The sequence below is a fragment of the Semicossyphus pulcher genome, unplaced genomic scaffold (genome assembly GCF_022749685.1).
Source record: "Semicossyphus pulcher isolate SPU_LCO1_2020_fin unplaced genomic scaffold, fSemPul1.0.p SCAF_5, whole genome shotgun sequence".
NCBI lineage: Eukaryota > Metazoa > Chordata > Actinopteri > Labriformes > Labridae > Semicossyphus > Semicossyphus pulcher.
This window is the reverse complement of record NW_027211726.1, coordinates 32,718,112-32,741,893: the sequence shown is the minus strand read 5'-3', so window position 1 is coordinate 32,741,893 and position 23,782 is coordinate 32,718,112. Positions and strand designations below refer to the sequence as shown.

The window sequence follows — 23,782 nt, the reverse complement described above, 5'->3', positions numbered from 1 at the left end:
TGGACTAACAGACCGTCCAACACGTCTGACACACTGTTTTTACACTTCATTTATTGATGTGTTAGCACTGATTAGCAGCTATCTGTGTCTGCGCTCACCATACCTCTCTTGTTGGAGGAACATCTGAACACATTTCAGGTTAAACAACATATTTAATAACACACAGAGTTTTACCTTGATATATGTCCTGATGCTCCTTTGGATTTTCACTGTCTGTTGTCTTTTCAGTTGCTGATCAATGAAGCCGTGAAATAACAAAGACTGTCACCTTCACTATGTTTATACAAATGAGCACCTGAACGCAGCAGCACAACATGCTAACAGTATCTGAGCCTCTCACCCTGAACTTCACGTCAGAAGAAAATGGCCGCTGTGTTAATATGGTGAATGTGAGCTTTATGAAAGTGTTCCAACATCTCTGTCCATGTGGTCTCACACAAAGGGTCACCTGTTACAAGACAAACGTCACATGTGTTCAAAGTGATGACAGACGAGATGAAATGATTTCCTTCAGGATCAAAGGTCAAGATTTTATTCAAATAAACGACGACATCGTTCAAAATAGAACAGAAACACAAAACAATAAAAATCATGAGTTCTTTTTTACAAGTAAATATCTTTGAGTTTTTAACCTCATAAAATGATTCAAATCAAAGTGATGAAATCAGACTCATGAAAGAGTTTGAGTCAGTGAACAGAGTCAGTGATGTTCAGTCAGCAGAGTTTCTCTGACCTACAGAGACAACGAGGAACCAGGCCAAACCCCAAACCCAGGATAAAGAGGTTCAGTGAAGGTGGTGCTGAAGGTGTGGAGGTGGATCAGTGTGTCAGAGGAGACTCTGTAGAAGGACAGAGTGCCAGCAGGACAGTCCACATACACTGCTACTCTACCAGAGGAGGAGGAGAAGGAGATGATTGTTCTTTTGTTATTGTGCCAGACATAGTGACCTTTATCAGAGCAGCTCAGACTACAGGACTGATCATTTCTTCCAAACAAACATTCATCACTGTTTCCTTTCCTCCTGATTCCTCTGTAACTCACTGATACATCAACCCATCCTCTCCACTCGACCTCCCAGTAACAGCGACCAGTCAGACCAGTCCTACACAGCAGCTGAGGACAATAATCAAATCTGTCTGGATGATCAGGATATGACTGATCCTCCCACACACATGTCACCTTCCTGTTGTTGTCAGACAGTTTGAGTCTTCTGTTCACTGTGTTTGTGTCCACTTCCAGCTCACAGGCGTCTGATGGAGAGAAGGAGACACAACACAGCTGCAGGTTATCATCTGTTCATTCAAAAACAACTTTACTGACAGTTTCTGAAAGTCAGTCAAACTTAGATTTCATGTTTAACTGTGAATATTTGGCAGCACTGAAACTCAACACTGCAGCTGTAATGAAATGAACAGTTAGTGAACATGGCAGTCAGGATGTGTGGAGCCCAGGATAAGAGCACAATCAAGTGTCAGTAATAAAAGTGCAGCACAAAGAAGCTGTGAACCATCTGCTGTCTCAAACTGTTATTAGGTCAGAGGTCACATGAAGCAGAAAGATCAGAGCTGGAAGAAACACAGTGAATCTTCTCTTCACTGATCATCAAATGTATTGATTCTTTTGATTGGATCCTGCTGTTCACTTTGTTCACTTCGTACATCTTTACAGCCACACTGACAAAAACAGAAAGTCAATCCTGATTGAAATTCATCTTCAGTCAAGACAATTACAAAAAGTGGAGCCCAACATGAGCAGCTGTGTTCTCATGAATCAAAGTTCAAACACACTCACACTTCCTCTCATCAGGTTTCAGTCTGTGCCGTCCACCATGGTCCAACCTGGAGGAAGAAACCAGATCAGAATCGACTTCATACAGCTTCACTCACATCCTCCATCAGACAGCAAGGTCACCAGTTAGAGACAGAGAGACAGCTTCTGTCTGTCTGTCTGTGTGTGATTAATTGTGTTATTACTGTCAGACATAAACAACATGTCCGGCCCATAAAAAGGCAGAGAGACAGCAGAAACCAGAAGTCGACACGTAACAGAAATAATATTAAAGAAATAAACCATCCTGACGTTTCTTCCAGGATCTACAAACAAAAATGGCCGACTTATAAACATTAAAGCCAAACAAACGTTCCATCCTGTCGTCGTCAGAGCACCAAAACATTTGAGGATTTTCAGCATACATTTCATTCATCAAGGATGCTCTGATCTCATCATAAAAAGGACAATACAAAAGAAAATGTGATTCATTCTCACAAAGCTCACACAGCCTGTGTTCCTCCTGGATGTGTTTAAATGTGCCCACTTCAAGAGCCAGAGGAAGGATTCCTGTTCTCACCTGTGCACCTAAACACCTCTGACTCCTGGTTCAGTTTGCTGTAACGTAAGCTTCAGCACCATAACTGTGCTTGATTTGGATATATGTTCCTAATTTAGGTTTTAACAAGATATCATTGAACCATTTTTATTCTAATCTAGCAAATCACTTTTTCTACTTGTGTTCAGGCTGCATGATAAATGATTCCTGTATATATACTGTAAGCCAGCTTCCTCACAAACAGCATGAAGCTCTGCAGCCCATGGAGACTTGTACATTTGAGTCCACAGAAAAACCTTCCTATTGATCCGATGTTCTGACATGTTCAGTAAACGATTCCACAGTCGTATCATTTCACATTTTCTCTGTATAGATCCAGGAAACCAACACGTCGCCCTGAGCAGCCAAAGTAGGAGCTCATTTATGAACGCCTCAAAAACAGCGTTCAGCTCTGTTTAGTATAACGTCTGAAGTTTTACTGTCTTTGAATCCCCATATCCCTGAGGCATCATTCAGTGTGGGGGAAACACATGCATCATAGAGCTGAGAGGAAGTGGAACACCCAACATCTTTACATATCTGCAGCTTGGTAACAACAGACCCCAGTGCTCTGCCAGCCCAACCAGCCAATCATTTAACTCCAGCTTCATGAGTCATAAACTCATCAAGAGAAGATCCCAGATATTTATATTCAGGTGTGTATTCCAATGTAACCGTCCCAAGAGTCAACATTTTCCTCCTGCTTGGAACACCCTTTGTTCTGAAGTGAATTATCTGTGTTTTACTCTGATGAATCAACAACCTCCACCTGTAACAGCAGGTCTTTAACAAATGTTGTCAATCATCTTCTGATTCAGCCAGTAGAGCAACATCGTCTGCAGACAACAAAATACCCACAATTCAATTCTTCAAATGTACACCTACATTAGATTTCTTCATTTAAGATCCAAATCATTTATACAGATGGAAACAAGCTGAGGGACAAAACATGTCTGTCTGTCTGTCTGTCTGTCTGTCTGTCTGTCTGTCTGTACCTCAGTGTCTCCAGTCTGCAGTGTGGATCCTCCAGTCCAGCAGACAGCAGCTTCTTTCCTGGTTTTCCTGGATGATTGTAGCTCAGGTCCAGCTCTCTCAGGTGGGAAGAGCTCAGAGCCGAGGCCAGAGAGGCACAGCCTTCCTGTGTGATCAGACAGCCTGACAGACTACACACACACACACACACACACACACACACACACACACACACACACACACACCCCATCAGCTCCCCCTCTTGGCTAGGAGGGGTCACTACTAACTCTATAACTTGTATCTCTGCCTTCACTCCTGTAATCATGCTCATCCCAGTCAGGATCACTAACCAGCACTCACGCCCTCGTCATAGTCAGCATCACCCTGGTGGGCGAGTGATCCTTTAACCTGCATGCCCCCCTGAAGGCCCCGTTCCTCTATTAAAATGTGTCTGATTAATGCAGATCTGTGGGTAACAAGGCTCACATATGAAATGACTTATTTTAAGGGACAGTCCGTCTTTTCTCTTCTACACTGAAACCTGACAAAAAGAATGTGTTCATTTAAATGAACTGTGCCCCATGGACTGTTCAGTTATTGGGACTCCACGTCGCTCAGGCCGCGGTGGAGGTCTCACTGTGGTGTTCTCATTGATCGACCTCCTGGTCCAGCTGCTCACTTTTTACCTGAGTTCACTTTCTGACTTCTCTCATGAAGCTGGACAGAGCACTTTTAGCTGCTGATTTTAACCTGCACATTGATGATGTCACAAACTGTGTAGCCACTGAATTTCTTAATATCACTGAATCTTTGAACTTCAAGCAACATGTTTAAAGCCCCACTCACAGGAGGGGTCACACCTGGGACCTTCATCTCTGGGACTAGATATTAATGATATCTGCTGTGAAGACCAACTGATCAGTGATCATTCATGTATTTCCTTTGATCTCTGTGTAATTGATGACCTTTCCTGTCCTAAAAGAACATTGCATGCCGGCATCATTACAGGAAATACAGCCGACCAGTTCTCAGCACACTCCTGCTGTGATTTTAATATAAATCCTCACAATGTTGAGTTTTTAACGCAGTCTTTTAATGGTCATTGCTCCACGTTACTGGACAAAGAGGCACCTTTAAAGGTTAGGACTCGGGCTACCTGCAACAGTTGTCAGTGGATAACAGAGGCTGTCTGCTGCCTGAGACCACACTGTCACAGGTCTGAACGTCTGTGGAAGTGCATCGCCTACATCTTAAAGATCTCCGGCGTTCTTTTAAAGAAGCAGTACAGGAAGCCTGGACGGCTTATTTTGCTGACCTGATTTCTTCATCAAAAAGAAATCCCAACGTTTCATAACTATTTAAAACATTGTTTCACCAGCGCTCTCCACATTACCATGTTTCACTGTTGATGACTGCAATACCTTCCTTTCCTTCTGTGTTGATAAAGTAATGACTATTAGGTCCAATATGCATCATAACTCTCATCCACTTCATGCTAGCTCCTCTCTTATTCCTACCGCCTTGAGCTCTTTCCATCCAATCAGCTCACAGGATCACAACATTGGGCCCCTTTCCTCTGCTGTTGGCTTTAGCCCACGTCATTTAGGAGTAATAGTTGATAAACCATCATCTTTTGACAGCCATGTTAAGCAGGTAACCAGATCATGTTACGTCCACCTAAGAAATATAAGTAAACTGAGAACTTTAGTTTCAACTGTAGTTTCACCTCGACGACTGCCACACACTCCTCTCGTCACTCAGCAAGTCTGCGCTTAATCGCCTGCAGTCAACACAGAATGCTGCTGCAAGACTCCTCACCAGGTCTCACATTACCCCCATCCTCAGATCTCTTCACTGGCTCCCCGTTGTGTAAAGGATGAAGTTCAAAATTCTCACCCTCACTTACAGAGCCCGACACGGTGAGGAAACTAAGTCACCCTTACCTGTCAACTCGCTTGAAACACTAGAGTGTACAGAGCATGTGTCTACATATCTTCACATTGATTCACAAGCCACTGTCAACCTGACAAACTGGGTAAAGTGTGAATATCGCGTTGGCCTCTTTGTTTGTACTGACACAAGAAAACACACCAGTCTTCAGCAAAATAACTTCTATCATTTTGCACAATGGTAAAGTGTTTTAGTTCTAAATGAACATGAAACTTGTTTCCATGACCATTTCCATGCTTTCCAAGTTAGTGAAAACATCCCCAGGAAGATACTGGTTCTAGAAAGGGAGAAATTAAGACATTTCAAAAGTTTGGATTCTCAAATGTCCTATGGGTGTGATTTTTATTTTGATGTTGTGTCAGAGGGCTGTATTATTTAATCTGTTGGCCTAAAATGCCTAAAATGTTGGCCAAACTGAATGTATTGAATTCATGTTTTACGTTCTTGTACATGTTTTCGTGCTTTAACAGCACGTTTAACATTCTATTTCATGTTAACATAATCCTGCATTACAGAGAAGTTTGCTTTCAGAATCCTAACAGACTGCTGTACATTTACATTTAAGGTTGTTTTAAAAATGATCACACTTGCACTTTCCTCAGAAAAGTTTATGCAGCACAGAGGGATGTGGTATGGTGTATTTTTTTCCAGTTTTGCTGAAATATGCAAATTTATTTTTTTACTACATATTTTTTATTTGTGATTTCCATTTGACCACACAATTTCCTAACTGTTAAGCTGCCATTGTAGCTGTTTATTTTAAATGTGTATGCTGTTACATGTTTACACTGTTACTGAAGAAAGTGTCACGATCTGTGGCTGCAGTGTCGGTGTTGTGTGTTTGTGCTTGTGATTGTCTACTTTCAGAGGTGCACCGGAGGGCTGGGCGGAGTTGCGGTCTCGGGAGTGATCACACCCACACGCACCTGCAGCAGGTTGAGAATCAGCGCCTGGTTAAAAGCCCTGTTCCTCACGCTGTCTGCTGCCAGATGATTTCGTGAACCACACGCGGTATATGGCTCAGTCTTTCATAGTGTTTAGACGTTCTATAGTGCTCCTGTGTTTTTTCCCCTGTGCTACAACTAACTTCGTCCTGCTCTGTCTGCAGTGTCCTCCTGAGCACCGACCAACGTGCGACTCCGCTTCCGTGCCTCGAGCCCTCAGCACCTCTGCAGCACTCAACCTGCTCTGCGCTCCGCCGAGCAGCAACACCCCTCGCAGCTCCTCAGCCCCGCTGCCACCAGCCACCTGCCCTGCGCTCCTCCGAGCGACAACACACCTCGCAGCTCTTCAGCCCCGCTGCTACCTGCTCTGCGCTCTTCCGAGCGGCAACCTACCCTGCGCTTCCCCGAGCGGCAACACACCTCGCAGCTCCTCAGCAGCGTCAAGCCTCAATTTAACAGTAGCTTGTATCCAGTGGTGTTTAAATAAATACCTTGTTCATCCGACCCCAGCCTTGTGTCCGCTTTTGGGTTCAACCCGTTCCTACCGAGTGTAACAGAAAGCTTTTACTCGAAATGTAACTTGTTACAAAAGTTAATATTCATGAAGCAAGGAGTTGTGAACACACTTTCTGGATGTGTTCAAATAAAGGCATTGAAGTAATTTATGTGTTTTTTGTATTAATTTTCATCTAAAAAACATTTTTTGTGATTTTATATATTAACTCTGTGAGTGTTCAATAAAACAATTTCACTGTTAACACTGTGAAAGAGTTCACCTAAAATGAACTCTCAATGAGAGTGCTTTTTCCTCTTAATGGGAGTAGTGTTTTAACTCCCAGAGGAGTTCAGTTTTAACTCCTAAAAAGAGTTGAAAGATCAACTCCCGGAAAAGAGTAACTTTAACTATGCCCTAGAGTTTATTCGATGGTCTCACATGTACACTCAAATTGAGTTGATTTTAACTCAGAGAGTTTATTCCAAAGGGCCGAATTTGCTGTGCAGGGTTATTCAGACTCACAGGACTGAGAGCTGAGAACTGAGCAAATATACAGAACATGTGAGCTCAGAGGGTTATCATTTTCACACAGCTGCACACTAACCTGAGAGTTTCCAGTCTGCAGTGTGGAGTTTTTAGACCGGCAGACAGAAGAGTCACTCCTGGATCCTGCAGGTTGTTGTTACTCAGGTCCAGCTCTCTCAGAGAAGAGGACTGGGAGCTGAGGACTGAGGACAGAGCTCCACAGCTTCTCTCTGACAGTTTACAGCCACTCAGCCTGAAAAGGATCTTCACTCAGTTAATTACAAATCAAATATAGAAAGTCAATGAAATCTTTTTGGATAAACTTGTTAAATCTGTTTAATCCTGACCTGAGAGTTTCCAGTGTAAGGTTTGGCCCAGCAGACAGCAGCTTAACTCCTGGATCCTGCAGGTTGTTGTGACTCAGGTCCAGCTCTCTCAGAGAAGAGGACTGGGAGCTGAGGACTGAGGACAGAGCCTCACAGCTTCTCTCTGACAGTTTACAGCCACTCAGCCTGAAGAGGAATCAACAGTACATAAAAGGAAACAATGACAAGAGATAGTTGTTTTTTCTCAATAAAGTAAAACTACATTTAACATGGAGAATGATGTGTTCACGTACAGAGCTTTGTTGGAGGCTTTGACCACTGGCAGCAGCCTCAGAAGAGCCTCCTCATTACAGGAAATACAGCCGACCAGTTCTCAGCACACTCCTGCTGTGATTTTAATATAAATCCTCACAATGTTGAGTTTTTAACGCAGTCTTTTAATGGTCATTGCTCCACGTTACTGGACAAAGAGGCACCTTCAAAGGTTAGGACTCGGGCTACCTGCAACAGTTGTCAGTGGATAACAGAGGCTGTCTGCTGCCTGAGACCACACTGTCACAGGTCTGAACGTCTGTGGAAGTGCATCGCCTACATCTTAAAGATCTCCGGCGTTCTTTTAAAGAAGCAGTACAGGAAGCCTGGACGGCTTATTTTGCTGACCTGATTTCTTCATCAAAAAGAAATCCCAACGTTTCATAACTATTTAAAACATTGTTTCACCAGCGCTCTCCACATTACCATGTTTCACTGTTGATGACTGCAATACCTTCCTTTCCTTCTGTGTTGATAAAGTAATGACTATTAGGTCCAATATGCATCATAACTCTCATCCACTTCATGCTAGCTCCTCTCTTATTCCTACCGTCTTGAGCTCTTTCCATCCAATCAGCTCACAGGATCACAACATTGGGCCCCTTTCCTCTGCTGTTGGCTTTAGCCCACGTCATTTAGGAGTAATAGTTGATAAATCATCATCTTTTGACAGCCATGTTAAGCAGGTAACCAGATCATGTTATGTCCACCTAAGAAATATAAGTAAACTGAGAACTTTAGTTTCAACTGTAGTTTCACCTCGACGACTGCCACACACTCCTCTCGTCACTCAGCAAGTCTGCGCTTAATCGCCTGCAGTCAACACAGAATGCTGCTGCAAGACTCCTCACCAGGTCTCACATTACCCCCATCCTCAGATCTCTTCACTGGCTTCAACTTCAACTTTTACTTTATTGTCAACGAGGGGAAATTTGTTTTGCAGCCAAGTGAGACAAAAACATTTAGAAAACACAAACACATAGACTCGGTTACAAAGAACATTAAAACACATAAGAGTTCATGAAGAATACATCAAGTGAAAATGAAACATGTAAAACTCCAAACCATCACTAACACCAACATTAAAACAAAAATTAGAAGACCATCAATAGTTCCTGGAAGTGAACAGGAAAATACTTCATCTACAGGTTCCACTTTTGAATTTAGTATTTCTTGGCCTGAGTGATAAAAGAATTTCTCATCCTGTTGGACTTTGCCACTGGTAGTCCAAATCTCCTGCTGGAGGGCAGGAACTCAAATTCACCATGGAGAGGATGTCGAGGACACTGTAAGATGTCTCCAGCCTGAGATGTTGCTCTCTTGGAGAAGGTGTAAGACAGATCAGGTAATTTTATGCCAATAATCTTACTGGCAACTCTTATGATCCATTGTAACCTGTTTCTGTCCCCTAATGACAGGTTACCAAACCAGGAGATTATGGCAAAGGTGAGGACAGACTCTACCATGGAGGAGTAGAACAGATTCATCAGTCTGCTGCACACCCCAAACCAGTTAAGTTGACGGAGAAAGTGCAGTCTCTGCTGTGGCTTTTTGCAGACTGCGTCTGTGTTTTCTTTAAATGTTAGCTTGTTGTCGATAACAACACCCAGGGACTTGTAACACTGGACTTGGTCAACCATCTCACCCTTAATTGCTGTTTTAATTGGTGTATTAGGCTGCCTTCTCAAATCAATGCACGTCTTTAGTTTTACGTACATTTAATTTTAAAAAAGAGTTATCACGCCACTCTATAAAATCGTCCACCATTGGGCCACGTGCTATTTCCCTTCCTTGTAACAGGCTCACTATGACTGTATCATCTGCAAACTTCAGAATGTGTCTTCCTGGCTGGGAACTTCTGCAGCTGTCAGTGTAAAAAATGTACCAGATTGGTGAAAGGACACAGCCCTGTGGCGAACCAGTGGAGGAGAACAATGTGTCCGACAAAGAGCCATTAATCCTGACACACTGGGATCTGTCCACAAGAAAGTCTAAAATCCATCCAACAATGCCAGGACACAGATTCAAATCATTTAGCAGTTTGTTGGCTAAAATGTGGGGCTGACTTGTGTTAAAAGCAGAAGATAAATCTAAAAATAACAGGTGTGCATGTGTCCCTGGACCTTCAAGGTGTTTAAAAAGTAAATGAAGAAGGGTAAGAACAGCATCATCAACCCCTTTTTTACTCCTACAGGCAAACTGTAGAGGATCCAATGAGTCCTCCACAACTCCAACTAGCTCTCTCTTGATGAGCTTTTCAAATACCTTCATAACTAGCGAAGTCAGGGCCACAGGTCTAAAATCACTAATGCCCTTAGGGGACTTTTTCTTAGCCACTGGTACTATTGTGGACTTCTTCCACAGAGTAGGAACCTTTTGTTGCTCTAAGCAACACTTTAATATGTGGTGAAAAATAGGGGGTAATTGATCTGCGCAGTGTTTGAGAAGATGACCAGATATATTGTCAGGGCCGGGGCTCTTGTTGGTCTTGGTTTTACGGAGTATGTTCCTGACATCTTGTACACCCAATTCAAGCTGTGGAGTGGAGGAGGTTTCTAATTCTATCTGATCAGCTTGTTCTTTAAAATCTTTTGTATCAAACCTGAGATAAAAACGATTAAAATGAGCAGCTAGCCCCTTGTCTGATTTAAAACCATCCATTTTAATATTCATATTACCTTTTTTTGTGCCTGTCATGACTGACATGCCATTCCAGAAACTTTTTAGATCATTACCTTTAAATTTGTCTTCAATTTTATCCATATAACTGAATTGAGCTTTTTGAATCTCTGCCCTAACCAGTCTTTTTACCTCCCTGTTCTCTTCAACACTGCTATTTTTAAAGAGGTTATGTTTCTTCATTGTTATTTCTTTCAACGACTTAGTGATCCATGGCTTATTGTTTGGATAAAGTTTCACCTGACGTGTGGGAATACAAGACTCTTCACAGAACCAAATGTAGCTACACACATTCAAAGTAAGTTCACTTATGTCCAGAGTATTTACTGGCTCACGGTGAGGAAACTAAGTCACCCTTACCTGTCAACTCGCTCAGGTCAAAAAATCTTAACCTTTTGTTGCCTTCATTGGACAGGACAGTGGATAGAATCGGGAATGATAGAAGAGAGACCGGGGAGGACATGCAGCAAAGGGCCGAAGGTCGGAGTCGAACCCAGGGCCTCTGCGTCGACGGGGAATCCCCGTCCTGACGCTCTGTGCCGGCCGTGGTTTGCCACTGCAGCCAGGCGAGCATGAAGCTCGCCTCTCCTCCTCTCTCCCATGTGTGTGATCTTGTGCGCTGATCGAGATTGACTGGGTCGTGTGACGCGACAGAGAAACACTGCTGCTTTGCCGGGCGCTGTTTTGCTTCTCTTTGCCGGGCGCTGTTTTGCTTCTCTTTGCCTGCCGCTGTTTTGCTTCTCTTTGCTGGCTTTATTGTAGCACGCTTCACAGCTGCCTTGCTTCGCCTTGCGTTGCTTTGCTCCTGGCATATGTGTGTCCTGACTGTATCGGGCCTATATTTATTTTAATGAGTGATAGTGGCGGGTTGGCTCACTTAATTTTGGTTATTTTCTGAATTTGGTTTCACCACCGATTTAAATGTCTTGTATGTGTTTGTTTAATTTTGCTTGTTTGTGTGAAACCAACTTTGGAAAGTACTACAGCTGAAGTTCTTTTGTTGTGTCATACATTAGAATTTTGCGTACATTTGCTTTTGGCAGATTGTTTCTTTGAGTTGTTATTTTCAACTGCTTAATTTTGGTAAATTCTCTTTCTTTGTTGTTGTTCTTGGAAGCTTAATTTTGGTAAATTGTTCTTTGAGAAGTTGTGTTTTGATGTACGGTGTCCAGCCTCACTAATTTCCCTTCTCCTTTCAGGACTGGAAGCTTACGGTGGTGGTCCTGGTGTCCTGGTGGTGGTATCCCCCTCCTGTGTGCTGTGTAACCCGTGGTTTTGCTTTTTCACCATTGTGTGTGCGTGTGTGTGTGCGCGAGTGTCACAAACCCTCGGGTGCTCCTCTCCTGGGATTCCTCTCCCCATCATGGTCCCACTTCCTCCCACTGGTAAGCTCCAGCCCTGCTAGGGTCCCTTCCCTCACATCCTTGTGTATATGGTGTTATTTTAAAATAAGTCAATTTTACCTTTTTGAAAATAAAGTATATTTGTATTTTTTTGTACCTGAACCACGTCTCATGCTCCATTTGTAAAACGAACCTGAGTGCCTTATTAACTGCACTGTGATTTAAATATCTCCCTGGGCGAAATTCCCAGGGTGGCGTTGTCAGGCTTTCCCGTAGTTAAATAAAATTAATAAATTGTACCCAACCTCACCCTTGAGTGAGGGTGTGTTTGCCGCTCGTCACATATATATCCAAGTCAAGTTACTGAGCCGTGAACATGAACACAATACTGGTGACAAGATCCTTTGTCAGCTGACCCCTTCAGTGTGATATTAAAGCCATTTTAATTACAGGGTTATTCAGACTCACAGGACTGAGAGCTGAGAACTGAGCAAATATACAGAACATGTGAGCCCAGAGGGTTATCATTTTCACACAGCTGCACACTAACCTGAGAGTTTCCAGTCTGCAGTGTGGAGTTTTTAGACCGGCAGACAGAAGAGTCACTCCTGAATCCTGCAGGTTGTTGTTACTCAGGTCCAGCTCTCTCAGAGAAGAGGACTGGGAGCTGAGGACTGAGGACAGAGCCTCACAGCTTCTCTCTGACAGGTTACAGCCACTCAGCCTGAAGATGAATCAACAGTACATAAAAGGAAACAATTACAAGAAATAGTTGTTTTTTCTGAATAAAGTAAAACTAGATTTAACATGGAGAATGATGTGTTCACGTACAGAGCTTTGTTGGAGGCTTTGACCACTGGCAGCAGCCTCAGAAGAGCCTCCTCTGAAGCAGAGTACTTCTTCAGGTCAAACACGTCCAGATCTTTTTCTGATGACAGTAAGATGAAGACCAGAGCTGACCACTGAGCAGGAGACAGTTCATCTGTGGAGAGACGTCCTGATCTCAGGGACTGTTGGATCTGCTCCACTAGAGAACTATCATTCAGTTCATTCAGACAGTGGAACAGATTGATGCTTTTCTCTGCAGACAGATTCTTACTGATCTTTGTCCCAATGTACTCGACTGTTTTCTTTTTGGTGTGTGAACCACTTCCTGTCTGTGTCAGCAGACCTCTCAGGAGACTCTGATTGGTGTCTAGTGAAAGACCGAGGAGGAAGCGGAGGAACAAGTCCAAGTGTCCGTTTGGACTCTGTAAGGCCTGGTCCACAGCACTCTGATAGAAACGTGTTGGGTCAGGTTTTTCTCTAAACATATAAGACCACCAGGTTGTTTGTTCTCCTGACAGCAGATTGACCCTGGAGTTGATGAACTTCAGATAGACATGAAGAGCAGCCAGAAACTCCTGAACACTCAGATGGATGAAGCAGAACACCGTGTCCTGGTACAGTCCTCTCTCCTCTTTAAAGACCTGTGTGAACACTCCTGAGTACACTGAGGCTGCTCTGATATCGATGCCACACTCTGTCAGGTCTGACTCATAGAAGATCAGGTTTCCTTTCTGCAGCTGCTCAAAAGACAGTTTTCCCAGAGACTCAATCATCCTCCTGCTCTCTGGACTCCAGTGTTGATCTGTCTCAGCTCCTCCATCATACTTGATGTTCTTCAGTTTGGTCTGAACCACCAGGAAGTGGATGTACATCTCAGTCAGTGTCTTGGGCAGCTCTCCTCCCTCTCTGGTCTTCAACACGTCCTCCAGAACTGTAGCAGTGATCCAGCAGAAGACTGGGATGTGGCACATGATGTGGAGGCTTCGGGATGTCTTGATGTGGGAGATGATTCTGCTGGCCTGCTTCTTATCTCTGAATCTCTTCCTGAAGTACTCCTCCTTCTGAGGGTCAGTGAACCCTCTGACCTCTGTCACCACGTCAACACACTCAGGAGGGATCTGATTGGCTGCTGCAGGTCGTGTGGTTATCCAGAGGCGAGCAGAGGGAAGCAGTTTCCCTCTGATGAGGTTTGTCAGCAGCACATCCACTGAGCTGGACTCTGTGACATCAGTCAGGATCTCATTGTTGTGGAAGTCCAGAGGAAGTCGACACTCATCCAGACCGTCAAAGATGAACACAACCTGGAACTCTTCAAACCTGCAGATTCCTGCTTCTTTGGTTTCAGTGAAGAAGTGATGAACAAGTTCCACCAAGCTGAACTTCTTCTCTTTCAGCACATTCAGCTCTCTGAAGGTGAAGGGAAACATGAACTGTATGTCCTGGTTGGCTTTGTCTTCAGCCCAGTCCAGAGTGAACTTCTGTGTTAAGACTGTTTTCCCAATGCCAGCCACTCCCTTTGTCATCACTGTTCTGATTGGTCCATCTCTTCCAGGTGAGGCTTTAAAGATGTCTTCTTGTCTGATGGTTGTTTCTGGTCTGTCTGGTTTCCTGGATGCTGATTCGATCTGTCTGACCTCATGTTCATCATTGACCTCTCCAGTCCCTCCCTCTGTGATGTAGAGCTCTGTGTAGATCTGATTCAGAAGGGTTGGGTTTCCTGCTTTAGCGATCCCCTCAAACACACACTGGAACTTCTCCTTCAGGTTAGACTTCAGTTTCTGTCGGCACTCTGGAGCAACAGTTCCTGAATAAACAAACAACAAATGATATCAAAGAGTGGATCCTGAAGAAAATCTCAACATTCAAGTGTGGCTTTAGAGTTTTTCCTTCTGCATCAGTTTTATTAAAGCATTTAGTGGATGACAAACAAGCTCTGATCTGATATAGATGTGTGTATCATATTTACTAAGTTTAGAAATGTAAACCTGCATTTCCTCTTTCCATCATGTTAAACCTGATTAAATCCTCTTACTGCTCTGCAGACAGTCAGCCAGCTCCTCCTGATTTATTCTCCTCAGGAAGTGCAGAGTGATCTTCACAAATGCATCTCTGCTGCTCCTCTGATCTTCATCATCACCATCCAACACCTCCTCCTCCTCCCTCTGACTCCCTAAGCATGCTGGGTAATCTGAACTCAGAACCCTCTGGACTCTCTTCAGCTCGTTCTTCACAAATGTGACGATGTTCTCCTCCAGCAGCTGGAACAGAACCAGACTCTGAACATGAATATAAAGTGGTAGAACACAACATGTGATCCATCAGTCAGTCTGAAGGCCTGCTGCTCAAACAGAACAGCATGGAGACTGAATGATGGTTTGGCATTTAGCCTGTAGTTAATGTAGTTCATTGTAAACAGTGTGTTGTACACACCTTAAATGTGGAGTCCAGGTCTGTCTGATGCTGCTGGGCTGACTGATCACTGTGAACCTCTGAGCTCTGCTGAACTCTGTGGAGAAAACATCAAGTTTAAGGACAATTAATGACACAGCTGACTGATAGAGGGAGTGAGCTGTGGGGTCTGACCATGAGGGCTGGGTCAGTGGGAGGAGGGTGTCCAATGTTAAAGGATGGAAAGATAGCATGAGAGCAAACCACTGATTATGATCACTATTGGTTTTATTCCAAAACTGCCAAGACATGTTTTGCCAGTGATGCAGAGGACAGAATGAAGGCAACCAAGAACTGTCAGGGTTGGGAGTACAGAAACCCACCCCTCAAGCAGTGGTGGGTAGAGTAACCAGAAACGGTACTCAAGTAAAAGTACTCTTACTTTATAATTATATTTACTCAAGTAGGAGTAAAAGTAGCTTTAGAAATAACTACTTAAGTAAGAGTAAGAAAGTATCACATAAACAAACTACTCAAGCAGTGAGTAACTTCATTAGACACAATTCATTACATCAATATGTTGTAACACAAGATAAGACGATGTGCACATTCAGAAGTTAAATCATATTCAGATTAAATGAAATCTTACCATGCATTGTCCAAACTCTTCTGTCAGTAACTGGCTAACGTTCACTTATTTTTAAAACATCTTTTCTAACCGTAACAATATTCCATAAATGTTTTTCAACATCGCTGATATGATTTGTTTTTGGTCATTTGGTCGGCGGTCATTTGACCCAGATAGTTTGCTTTGACATACTTGTCATTAAACTGATATAGCCGACTAAAATGTTTCTTTGCAAACCAAAAAAAAACACGTGCAGGCCTGAATATTACTCAGCCCTTCTCCTGTGTGTTTGTCTCCATCACTGCCAGAAAGAAATGATGGTGTCTCATGAATGTTTGCTTCAATGACAAACAGTGTGCACCAGAAACACGAGGCGGCTCACCGTGCCCCTCTTCTCCTCTATGCTCTGTGGTTAGCTTTTGATTAGTTGCTAATTGGTGCTTGCAGACGACACTGATGATGGTTAACTTAGTAGAGGTTGGTTGCGTTAGCGTATTCACTAGAAACCAGTAGCAGAGACGTCGCTGGCATCTGCTAAGGGATTAGACAGTGGTGTCGTTGTCAGATGGAAGTACCGCTGTCCACTTCACAGACACGTCTGCGTATGTGGTGAAGTCATTAACCGATCCTTAACAGTTATACTTCGGACTGGCGGGGGCTTCATTTCCAACCCTGGTGTCAATAAAAGTTGCGAGACGTGTGTAGCCCAATGTAACAGAGTAGAAGTACATATTTTTTATCGCAAATTTACCAGAGTAACAGTAAAAAGTATTCTACGAAAAACAAGTACTCTTAGAAGTACAATTATTTGAAAAAATTACTCAAGTACATGAAACGGATTCAGTGTAACACGTTACTACCCACTACTGCACACAACGGATGGATGGATGGACCCAAATACAAATCCTCTACGGAGCAGGGCAGACATACTTTGACCATGATTATTCCCCAGAGTTACAAAAGAAGAGAACGCAGGTGAGGGGTGTAATTAAACAATTAAAGCAGAAAAACATTAATGCCAAATGCATCTACCCGGCACAATTAAAGAACGTCCACTGAGTCTGGGGAAATAACCTACCCGAAGCTCTCAGTTGCCCCTCCAGGAACTTGATATTCAGGTCTGAGTGGACCAGAGGGAGAAGACGGAGAGGGAGCTGAGCTGCAGGTGAAGCAGCGTAGGCGAGACATGAAGGAGAGACCAGGCAGTGCTATCAAGCACGGATGCTAAGTCTTTCTTCTGCGGGGCTGAGTGACCCCACTGCATGCCCAGTTTAACTTCTTGGAGTTCAAAACTTTCAATGTTACGATGAGAATCCCAGGTTTCATTATAATGGACGGGACTTAAATATGAGCCGCTGAGTAGGGACCGCTCTGAGACCCAGACGACAGCAGCGCTGACACTGTCTATGTCCCCAATGGAGGAGCTGTCACTGTCTTCTGCCCAGGTTACACCAGGAGCTGGTTTGTGTTTAGGTTACTGGTAACTGAACAAAATAATATCCTAAAGCAGTTTGGTAGGCGGAAGCTCATTTTACGTAGCTTTTTCTACTTTGTTTGTTTTTCTCTGAGTTGTTGGATTATTTTATTTTAGAGGTCGACCGATTGATCGTTTTGGCCGATTAATCTGCCCCGATAAACTATAATCATCGGCAGATCTGGGCTCCGATAGTGGCTGATGGCTGTGCAGCCCCAGGCAGGGGCGTACCTCGCGTGCAGTCGCCTTTTTAATGAAGAACCTCGGTCTTGATATGTCAAAACCTTCTGCAATCAAGCAGTGTGATATTTTTACTTGAGGACGCAAGACTGGCACTAAAACAACTCCGCCAAGTCCACCGAGCGACACAGAAGCTAACATGGCTAACATAGCTGAAGTGTTAAAGGAGCTGAAATCACTCCAAGCGGACTTCGGAACAAAGTTGGACAATATCGACACCCATCTGACTGATATGGCGAACTCAATGGCTGTGCTGGAAAGTAAAGTAAAAAGGGATGTTTCCACCAACGCAGCACATATTGAAGAAGCTGAAAGCCGCATACACGAGACCGAAAAAATACTTGAAAAGGCAGAAGCTGCTCTAGACTCGGCCACGAAGAGAATCTCATATCTCGAGTCTAAAACAGAAGATCTGGAGAACCGGGGCAGAAGTGAGAACCTCTGGCTTTTTGGTATAAGAGAAGGAGCTGAGGGCCAACAAACACTGCTCAACTTCATTAACGACATGTTACCGCGATGGCTAAGGCTGAACCCTAACAGATCGTTTACATTGGAGAGGGTGCACCGTACACTAGCATCGGGGAAGCCCAACCAAAACAGAGCGGTCCTGGTTCGCTTTTTAAAGTTCCAGGAGAAGGAGTTCGTCTATCGAGAGGCAAAGCGAAGATATTAAACATGACGGGGTCAAGTTATCATTTGCAGAGGATCTCTCGGCAGAGACTGTTTGCATCCGACGGGATTTAACCCGGTAACGAAGCTGTTTGTTGACATAAACGCCTTCCGTGGATTCCAGCATAACCCATGCAGGCTGAGAGTACTGCACGGAGGTAAGATCCATCTCTTCTCAACGCCACAGGAGGCTGAAAAGTTCTGCAAAAACATTCCACAAGCAACAGCAGCTACACGTGACCCGTGAACTCAAAATGATGCGGTACTGAAGACCACAACATAATATTAGGACTCCAACTGAGAAACAGCTAATTAGCTGTGACTATCAGGAGGTGTAGATGGGAGTCCAAGTACTTCAAAGTGAGCTGTTTTGAGTTGAGTTTCGAACACACACATATATATACCAGGTTCTTTCGTAAGTATATACATACCTTTTGCTGTTTTCAAGTGTGCTTATTTAAACACAACTCTGTGTAGTGCATATAATGGGTTGCTAATATTTACATATTTTGTAGCCGATGTTTGGTCCGGTATACATTTTCTTAATATGGTTGTACTGTATTACCGATATTTTATCATTCAAAAGGGAGAAATTACTAAGCCATTTTGAAAGTGTACGGTTGACGGACACTGGTTGATATTGAGGGCTTGGGTTGGGCTACGCTGACTAGTTGCTCCTCAAATTGTGGATCAGCGTCCCCCAAAGTTACTTAAGGGGAAAGATGTGCATTTCAGTTTGGGAAATGCTAAGATGGAGGGAGGGATTGTTCAGACTATTGTGTGTGTGTGTGTGTGTGTGTGTGTGTGTGTGTGTGTGTGTGTGTGTGTGTGTACTTGCATTTTATTCATCATTATCATATTATTTTTACTTTTTTTACAATTCCATAACTTCACCCCATGCTGAGATAGTGATTTATGGAGAAAACAAAACAGAAAGGTAGTTTGAACATTAATATTTCAAGCTGGAATGTCCGTGGAATGAGAAAACTAGCCAAAATGAAACAAGTATTAAATAGGGTAAAATATCTTAAATCTAAAATAATATTCCTACAGGAATCACATTTAGTTTCCTCAGACATACATTATTTGATTAAAAGATGGCCAGGTCAAGTATTTCATGCTTGTTTCAGTAGTCATGCAAGGGGAGTTGTCATTCTCATACACAATTCAATACCATTTCAACTTTCAAAAACCATTCAAGACCCATCCGGAAGATATATTATTGTTCAAGGTAACATCCTGACACTAAAATTAAATCTTATAAATGTCTATGGCCCTAACGACGACAACCCATTGTTTTTTGAAAGACTATTTTTAACTGTGTCAGCTTTGGAAGGACTTTACATTATGGGAGGAGATTTTAATTGTGCCCTAGATCCAGTGTTAGATAGATCCACCCAAATAGATACAACTCATGTACAAACCAGGAAAACTCTGATTAATTATATAAAAGACCTAGGAATGATTGAAGTGTGGAGGACACAAAACCCAAACAGAAGGGAATACTCCTGTTACTCAAGCTCGTATAAAAGTCATTCACGCACTGATTATTTTTTAGTCTCTGTGGAATTCATGTCTAATGTCAAAAAATGCTGGTACAATAGTATTGTAATTAGTGATCATGCAGCAGTTTCTATGGAGATCCAATTAGGTAGGATTGAGCAATGCCCGAGAAGGTGGAGGTTACAAGTTTTTTTATTACAAGATCCAACCTTTGTTAAATTTGTGGAAAGTCGCATTGATAAATATTTAGAACTAAATAAAGGTGAAACCACGGCCAGCATTAGATGGGAGCATTTAAAGCTTACATAAGAGGTGAAATTATTAGTTACACAAGTTCTAAAACCAAACAACACAACCAAGAATTACAAGCACTAGAAAACCACATTAAAAACGCGGAGACTGAAATTTATAATAACAATGACCCTGAAAAGTTACATAATCTGTCTATCATGAGAGCTCATTACGATAAATTAACAACTGACAGAGTAGCTAAAAGTCTAATGTGGATGAAACAAACATATTACGACCAAGGGGAAGAAGCAGGGAAATTGTTGGCCTGGAGAATAAAGAAAACGCAAGCTGAAAGAACAATTAATAGTATAAAGTCAACATCCGGCAATTTAACTGTAGAACCATCAGAGATAAATGACCATTTTAAAACTATTATAAATTACTATACAAATCTGAATATACAGGAAATATAGAGGCTCAAAAAACCTTCCTTGACCAGTTGCAATTTCAGACTCTATCAGATGATGAAAAAATAACATTGGATAGTCCATTAACAACAGCAGCAGACCTTTGTGAAGCTATAGGGGATATAAATATCGGTAAAGCACCCGGACCGGATGGATTACCTATAGAGTTTTATAAAACATTTAAAAAACAACTTTCAAGGCCACTTCTTGACATGTATGAAGAATCGTTTATTTTAGGAACGCTCCCACATTCACTAAGATTAGCAACAATAACCCTAATATTAAAACCAAACAAGCCCCCAACGGAATGCTCATCCTACAGGGGAATTAGTTTAATGGGATGTGACACAAAGATACTCTGCAAGGCACTTTCTAAAAGATGAGATAAATATCTCCCTAAATGATAATTGATGATCAACAAGGTTTCATACAAAAACGACAGGGATATCACAATATCAGACGGGTGTTAAATATATTGCATGAGCGACAGAATGCAAAAGATACAGCAATGCTATCAGTAGATGCATGTCAAGCATTTGATAGAATAGAATGGGGTTACCTTTTTGAAGTCCTTCCAAGATATGGGCAAGGTGAACTTTATCTCAACTGGATTCGATTATTAATATACACAAACCCAACTGCACAAATCCTGACTAACAGTAACATCTCAAAGCCCTTTAGTTTACAGCGATCAACCAGACAGGGCTGCCCTCTGTCTCCACTGTTATTCACACTAGCAATTGAGCCTCTAGCCATGGCTGTAAGAGCACACGTAGGACTATCAGGCATTACAATTGGGGGGATAGACCATCGCATTTCTTTATTTGCAGATGATATAATATTTTTCCTGACAAATTTAAAAAATAGCATCCCTAATCTAATGACATTACTTGAAACATTTGGAGGGTTCTCTGGATATAAAATTAATAATTCAAAATCAGTATTAATGTTTCTTAATAAAGAGGAAAGACATAATCCCGTAGTAAATACTCCTTTTATGACAACTACTGAAGGTTTTAAATACCTAGGTGTTAAAATCACTCCTGAACTAGATGGAATAATCCCAGCAAATTATGACCCCCTGGTAGACAAGGTGACAGGAACATTGAACCGATGGTCCAGCTTGCCTATCTCCATGGTCTGACGAATTAATATATTAAAAATGACTATTTTACCTACATTTTTATATTATTCCAAACACTCCCATTGCCACTACCAAACATGTTCTACGATAAACTTAACAAAATATTCAGTCAATTCATTTGGAATGACAGACAGGCTAGACTCCGCCTTAAACCATTATACCTTCCTTATGAGAGGGGAGGGCTTCAACTCCCCAATCTTAGATGGTACTACATGGCTGCCCAGCTGACTTCAGCATCATATTACTTTTGCACCACGGCATCTCCAGCTCGGGTAAGCATTGAGCAAAAGTCCATTCCAGATCTTCCACTAAATGTATATCTATACTCTTCAGATATCAAGACATTGAAAAAAGTAACTAAAAATCCCTTTCTTAAAATTACAATTTCAGTTTGGCATGCTGCACACAGACATGTAGGTGATATGCCTGTACTGTCGCAATTTACTCCTATTTGGGGTAATAAGCAGTTTACACCTGGCAGAAAGCATGGAGGATTTGGGTCATGGTTTTTAAAAGGTATTCAGAAAATGAAGGACCTTTATGTAGATGGTGTTTTACTTTCTTTTAATCAATTATGTGAGAGATATCAAATCCCCAAAAACATTTCTTCAAATATTTACAGTTAAAAAGCTTCATTTCATCTAAATATGAACAGATTATGTATATTCCACCTTTATCAAAACTTGAGGAGATAACACTTGGAAATTTGGGAGGGAAGAGCCACCTATCTAAATATTACAGCATATTGGTGGCATACACAAAAGATTCAACACTTGATAAACTAAATGCTTGGAAAACTGATATACAGGAAGATATCGATGAGGCGGACTGGAATGAGGCTTGTTTAAAAGTGCAAAAGCAGACAATAAATACATGGTTTAAATTACTTCAATATAAATGGTCGATGAGAACGTACATAACCCCTATCAAACTCCACCACATGTCTGATACTATTCCAGATGTCTGTACTAAATGTTCAAATGAGAAAGGCACTCTTTTTCACTGTCTATGTCCAAAGATTCAAATTTTCTGGAAGGATGGTACAAAATGTTTATCAGAGATGTTTAACACCAGAATCCCCTTAAATGTCAAACTCTGTGTGCTTGGAATATATCCAGAGGACTTTATACAAACACAGAAGCGGACTAAAATTCTGGACTTTGGACTTCTACATGCCAGGAGAGCTATTGCTCTGTGTTGGAAGAGTATGGACGCTCCATCATTGAAAATGTGGATAAAGGAACTTACGAACTCTATCGGTCTGGAAAGACTAACTTACTTAAAGGCAAGCGGAGAGACTTTGTGCAGCTCTGGGAACCACACATGAACATAATAGAAACCTGGAATGTCAGCTTCACCTGAAAAGAAATTGTAAAATGTAGCATCTAAATGTATTTATTATTTATTTTATTTATTTTATCTTCTATATTATTATTATCATTATTATTGTTGTTATTATTATTATTGTGTTTGTTACTCGTTTCAGGGTTAGGGTTAGGGTTGGAATGGAGCACATGACTGTCCTGCTACAAGTGACGCTGCCTACCTTTAAAAGGAGACGGACAGCAGTTACTAACTACTTCAGTTTGGACTCTTCTGGTTTATTATTTCAATGTGAATTTCAGTAGATCTATATAGGTAGGTATGTATGTGTCAATTTATGTACGTGTGTGTGCATATGTATAATTACATGTATCTCTGTAGGGGTGTAGGTGTGCATGTGTACCTACAGTATGTATGTTTGTGTATGAATATACTTATAGGTCACAATGTGTAACTACTAAGCATATGCTCCCCCGGTACGTTGTTGTTAAAAAATGTAACTAAGTAACTTTTACTTTAAGTACATTTTAAACAAGCTACTTTTCACTTTGACTTGAGTACATTTTTAGACTGGTAATTTTGTACTTGTACTTAAGTAGGATTTCATCAAAGTAAGAGTATTTTTACTTGAGGAGAATATTTCAGTTCTCTTTCCAACTCTGCAGGTGACTGTTGTACAGGTGAACACTGTGATGTCACCGCTGAAACAATATACTGATGAGTAACAGAACACACTATGAAGCTCTGGACCAGGACATGAGTCTTTTCTCAGCAGAGTCAGAACATTAATTTTTTGATTCTTACCTTCCATCAGCAGGATGTCCAACTTTAAAGTCAATAGGGTGACCCATAGACTTGTCACTCTTCATGGACACACAGCTGGGTCCAGGAGAGTCTGGTCTCTGCTGCTGCATCCTGATACAAACAAACAACATGATTAGTTACAGTGAGCTGTTGTTCACCTGTTCAGCAGC

The 23,782-nt window shown here is 42.1% G+C and overlaps 1 protein-coding gene across 1 annotated transcript; it reads right to left on the bottom strand.

Annotated features, from left to right (window-relative positions):
• Positions 1–551: 551 nt before the first annotated feature.
• LOC138609470 (NLR family CARD domain-containing protein 3-like) lies at positions 552–23,722 on the bottom strand. Its single transcript, XM_069682105.1, has 9 exons — positions 23,613–23,722; positions 15,172–15,247; positions 14,774–14,903; positions 12,745–14,545; positions 12,464–12,637; positions 7,333–7,506; positions 3,362–3,529; positions 1,793–1,839; positions 552–1,251 (listed from the first exon to the last, which is right to left on the bottom strand). The coding sequence occupies exons 1-9, from the start codon at positions 23,720–23,722 to the stop codon at positions 734–736; spliced, it is 3,198 nt and encodes a 1,065-aa protein (XP_069538206.1). The 3' UTR covers positions 552–733.
• Positions 23,723–23,782: the final 60 nt, after the last annotated feature.

What these genes read in the sequence shown, in the direction of transcription:
- LOC138609470 (XM_069682105.1), bottom strand. Translation starts at nt 23,722, where the DNA reads ATGCAGCAGCAGAGACCAGACTCTCCTGGACCCAGCTGTGTGTCCATG. An exon ending in TGCAGACTGGAAACTCTCAG is followed by an intron (nt 3,530 to 7,332) that starts GTTAGTGTGCAG and finishes GTGTGTGTGTAG; the next exon opens with TCTGTCAGGCTGTCTGATCA. An exon ending in TGCAGACTGGAGACACTGAG is followed by an intron (nt 1,840 to 3,361) that starts GTACAGACAGAC and finishes TTCTTCCTCCAG; the next exon opens with GTTGGACCATGGTGGACGGC.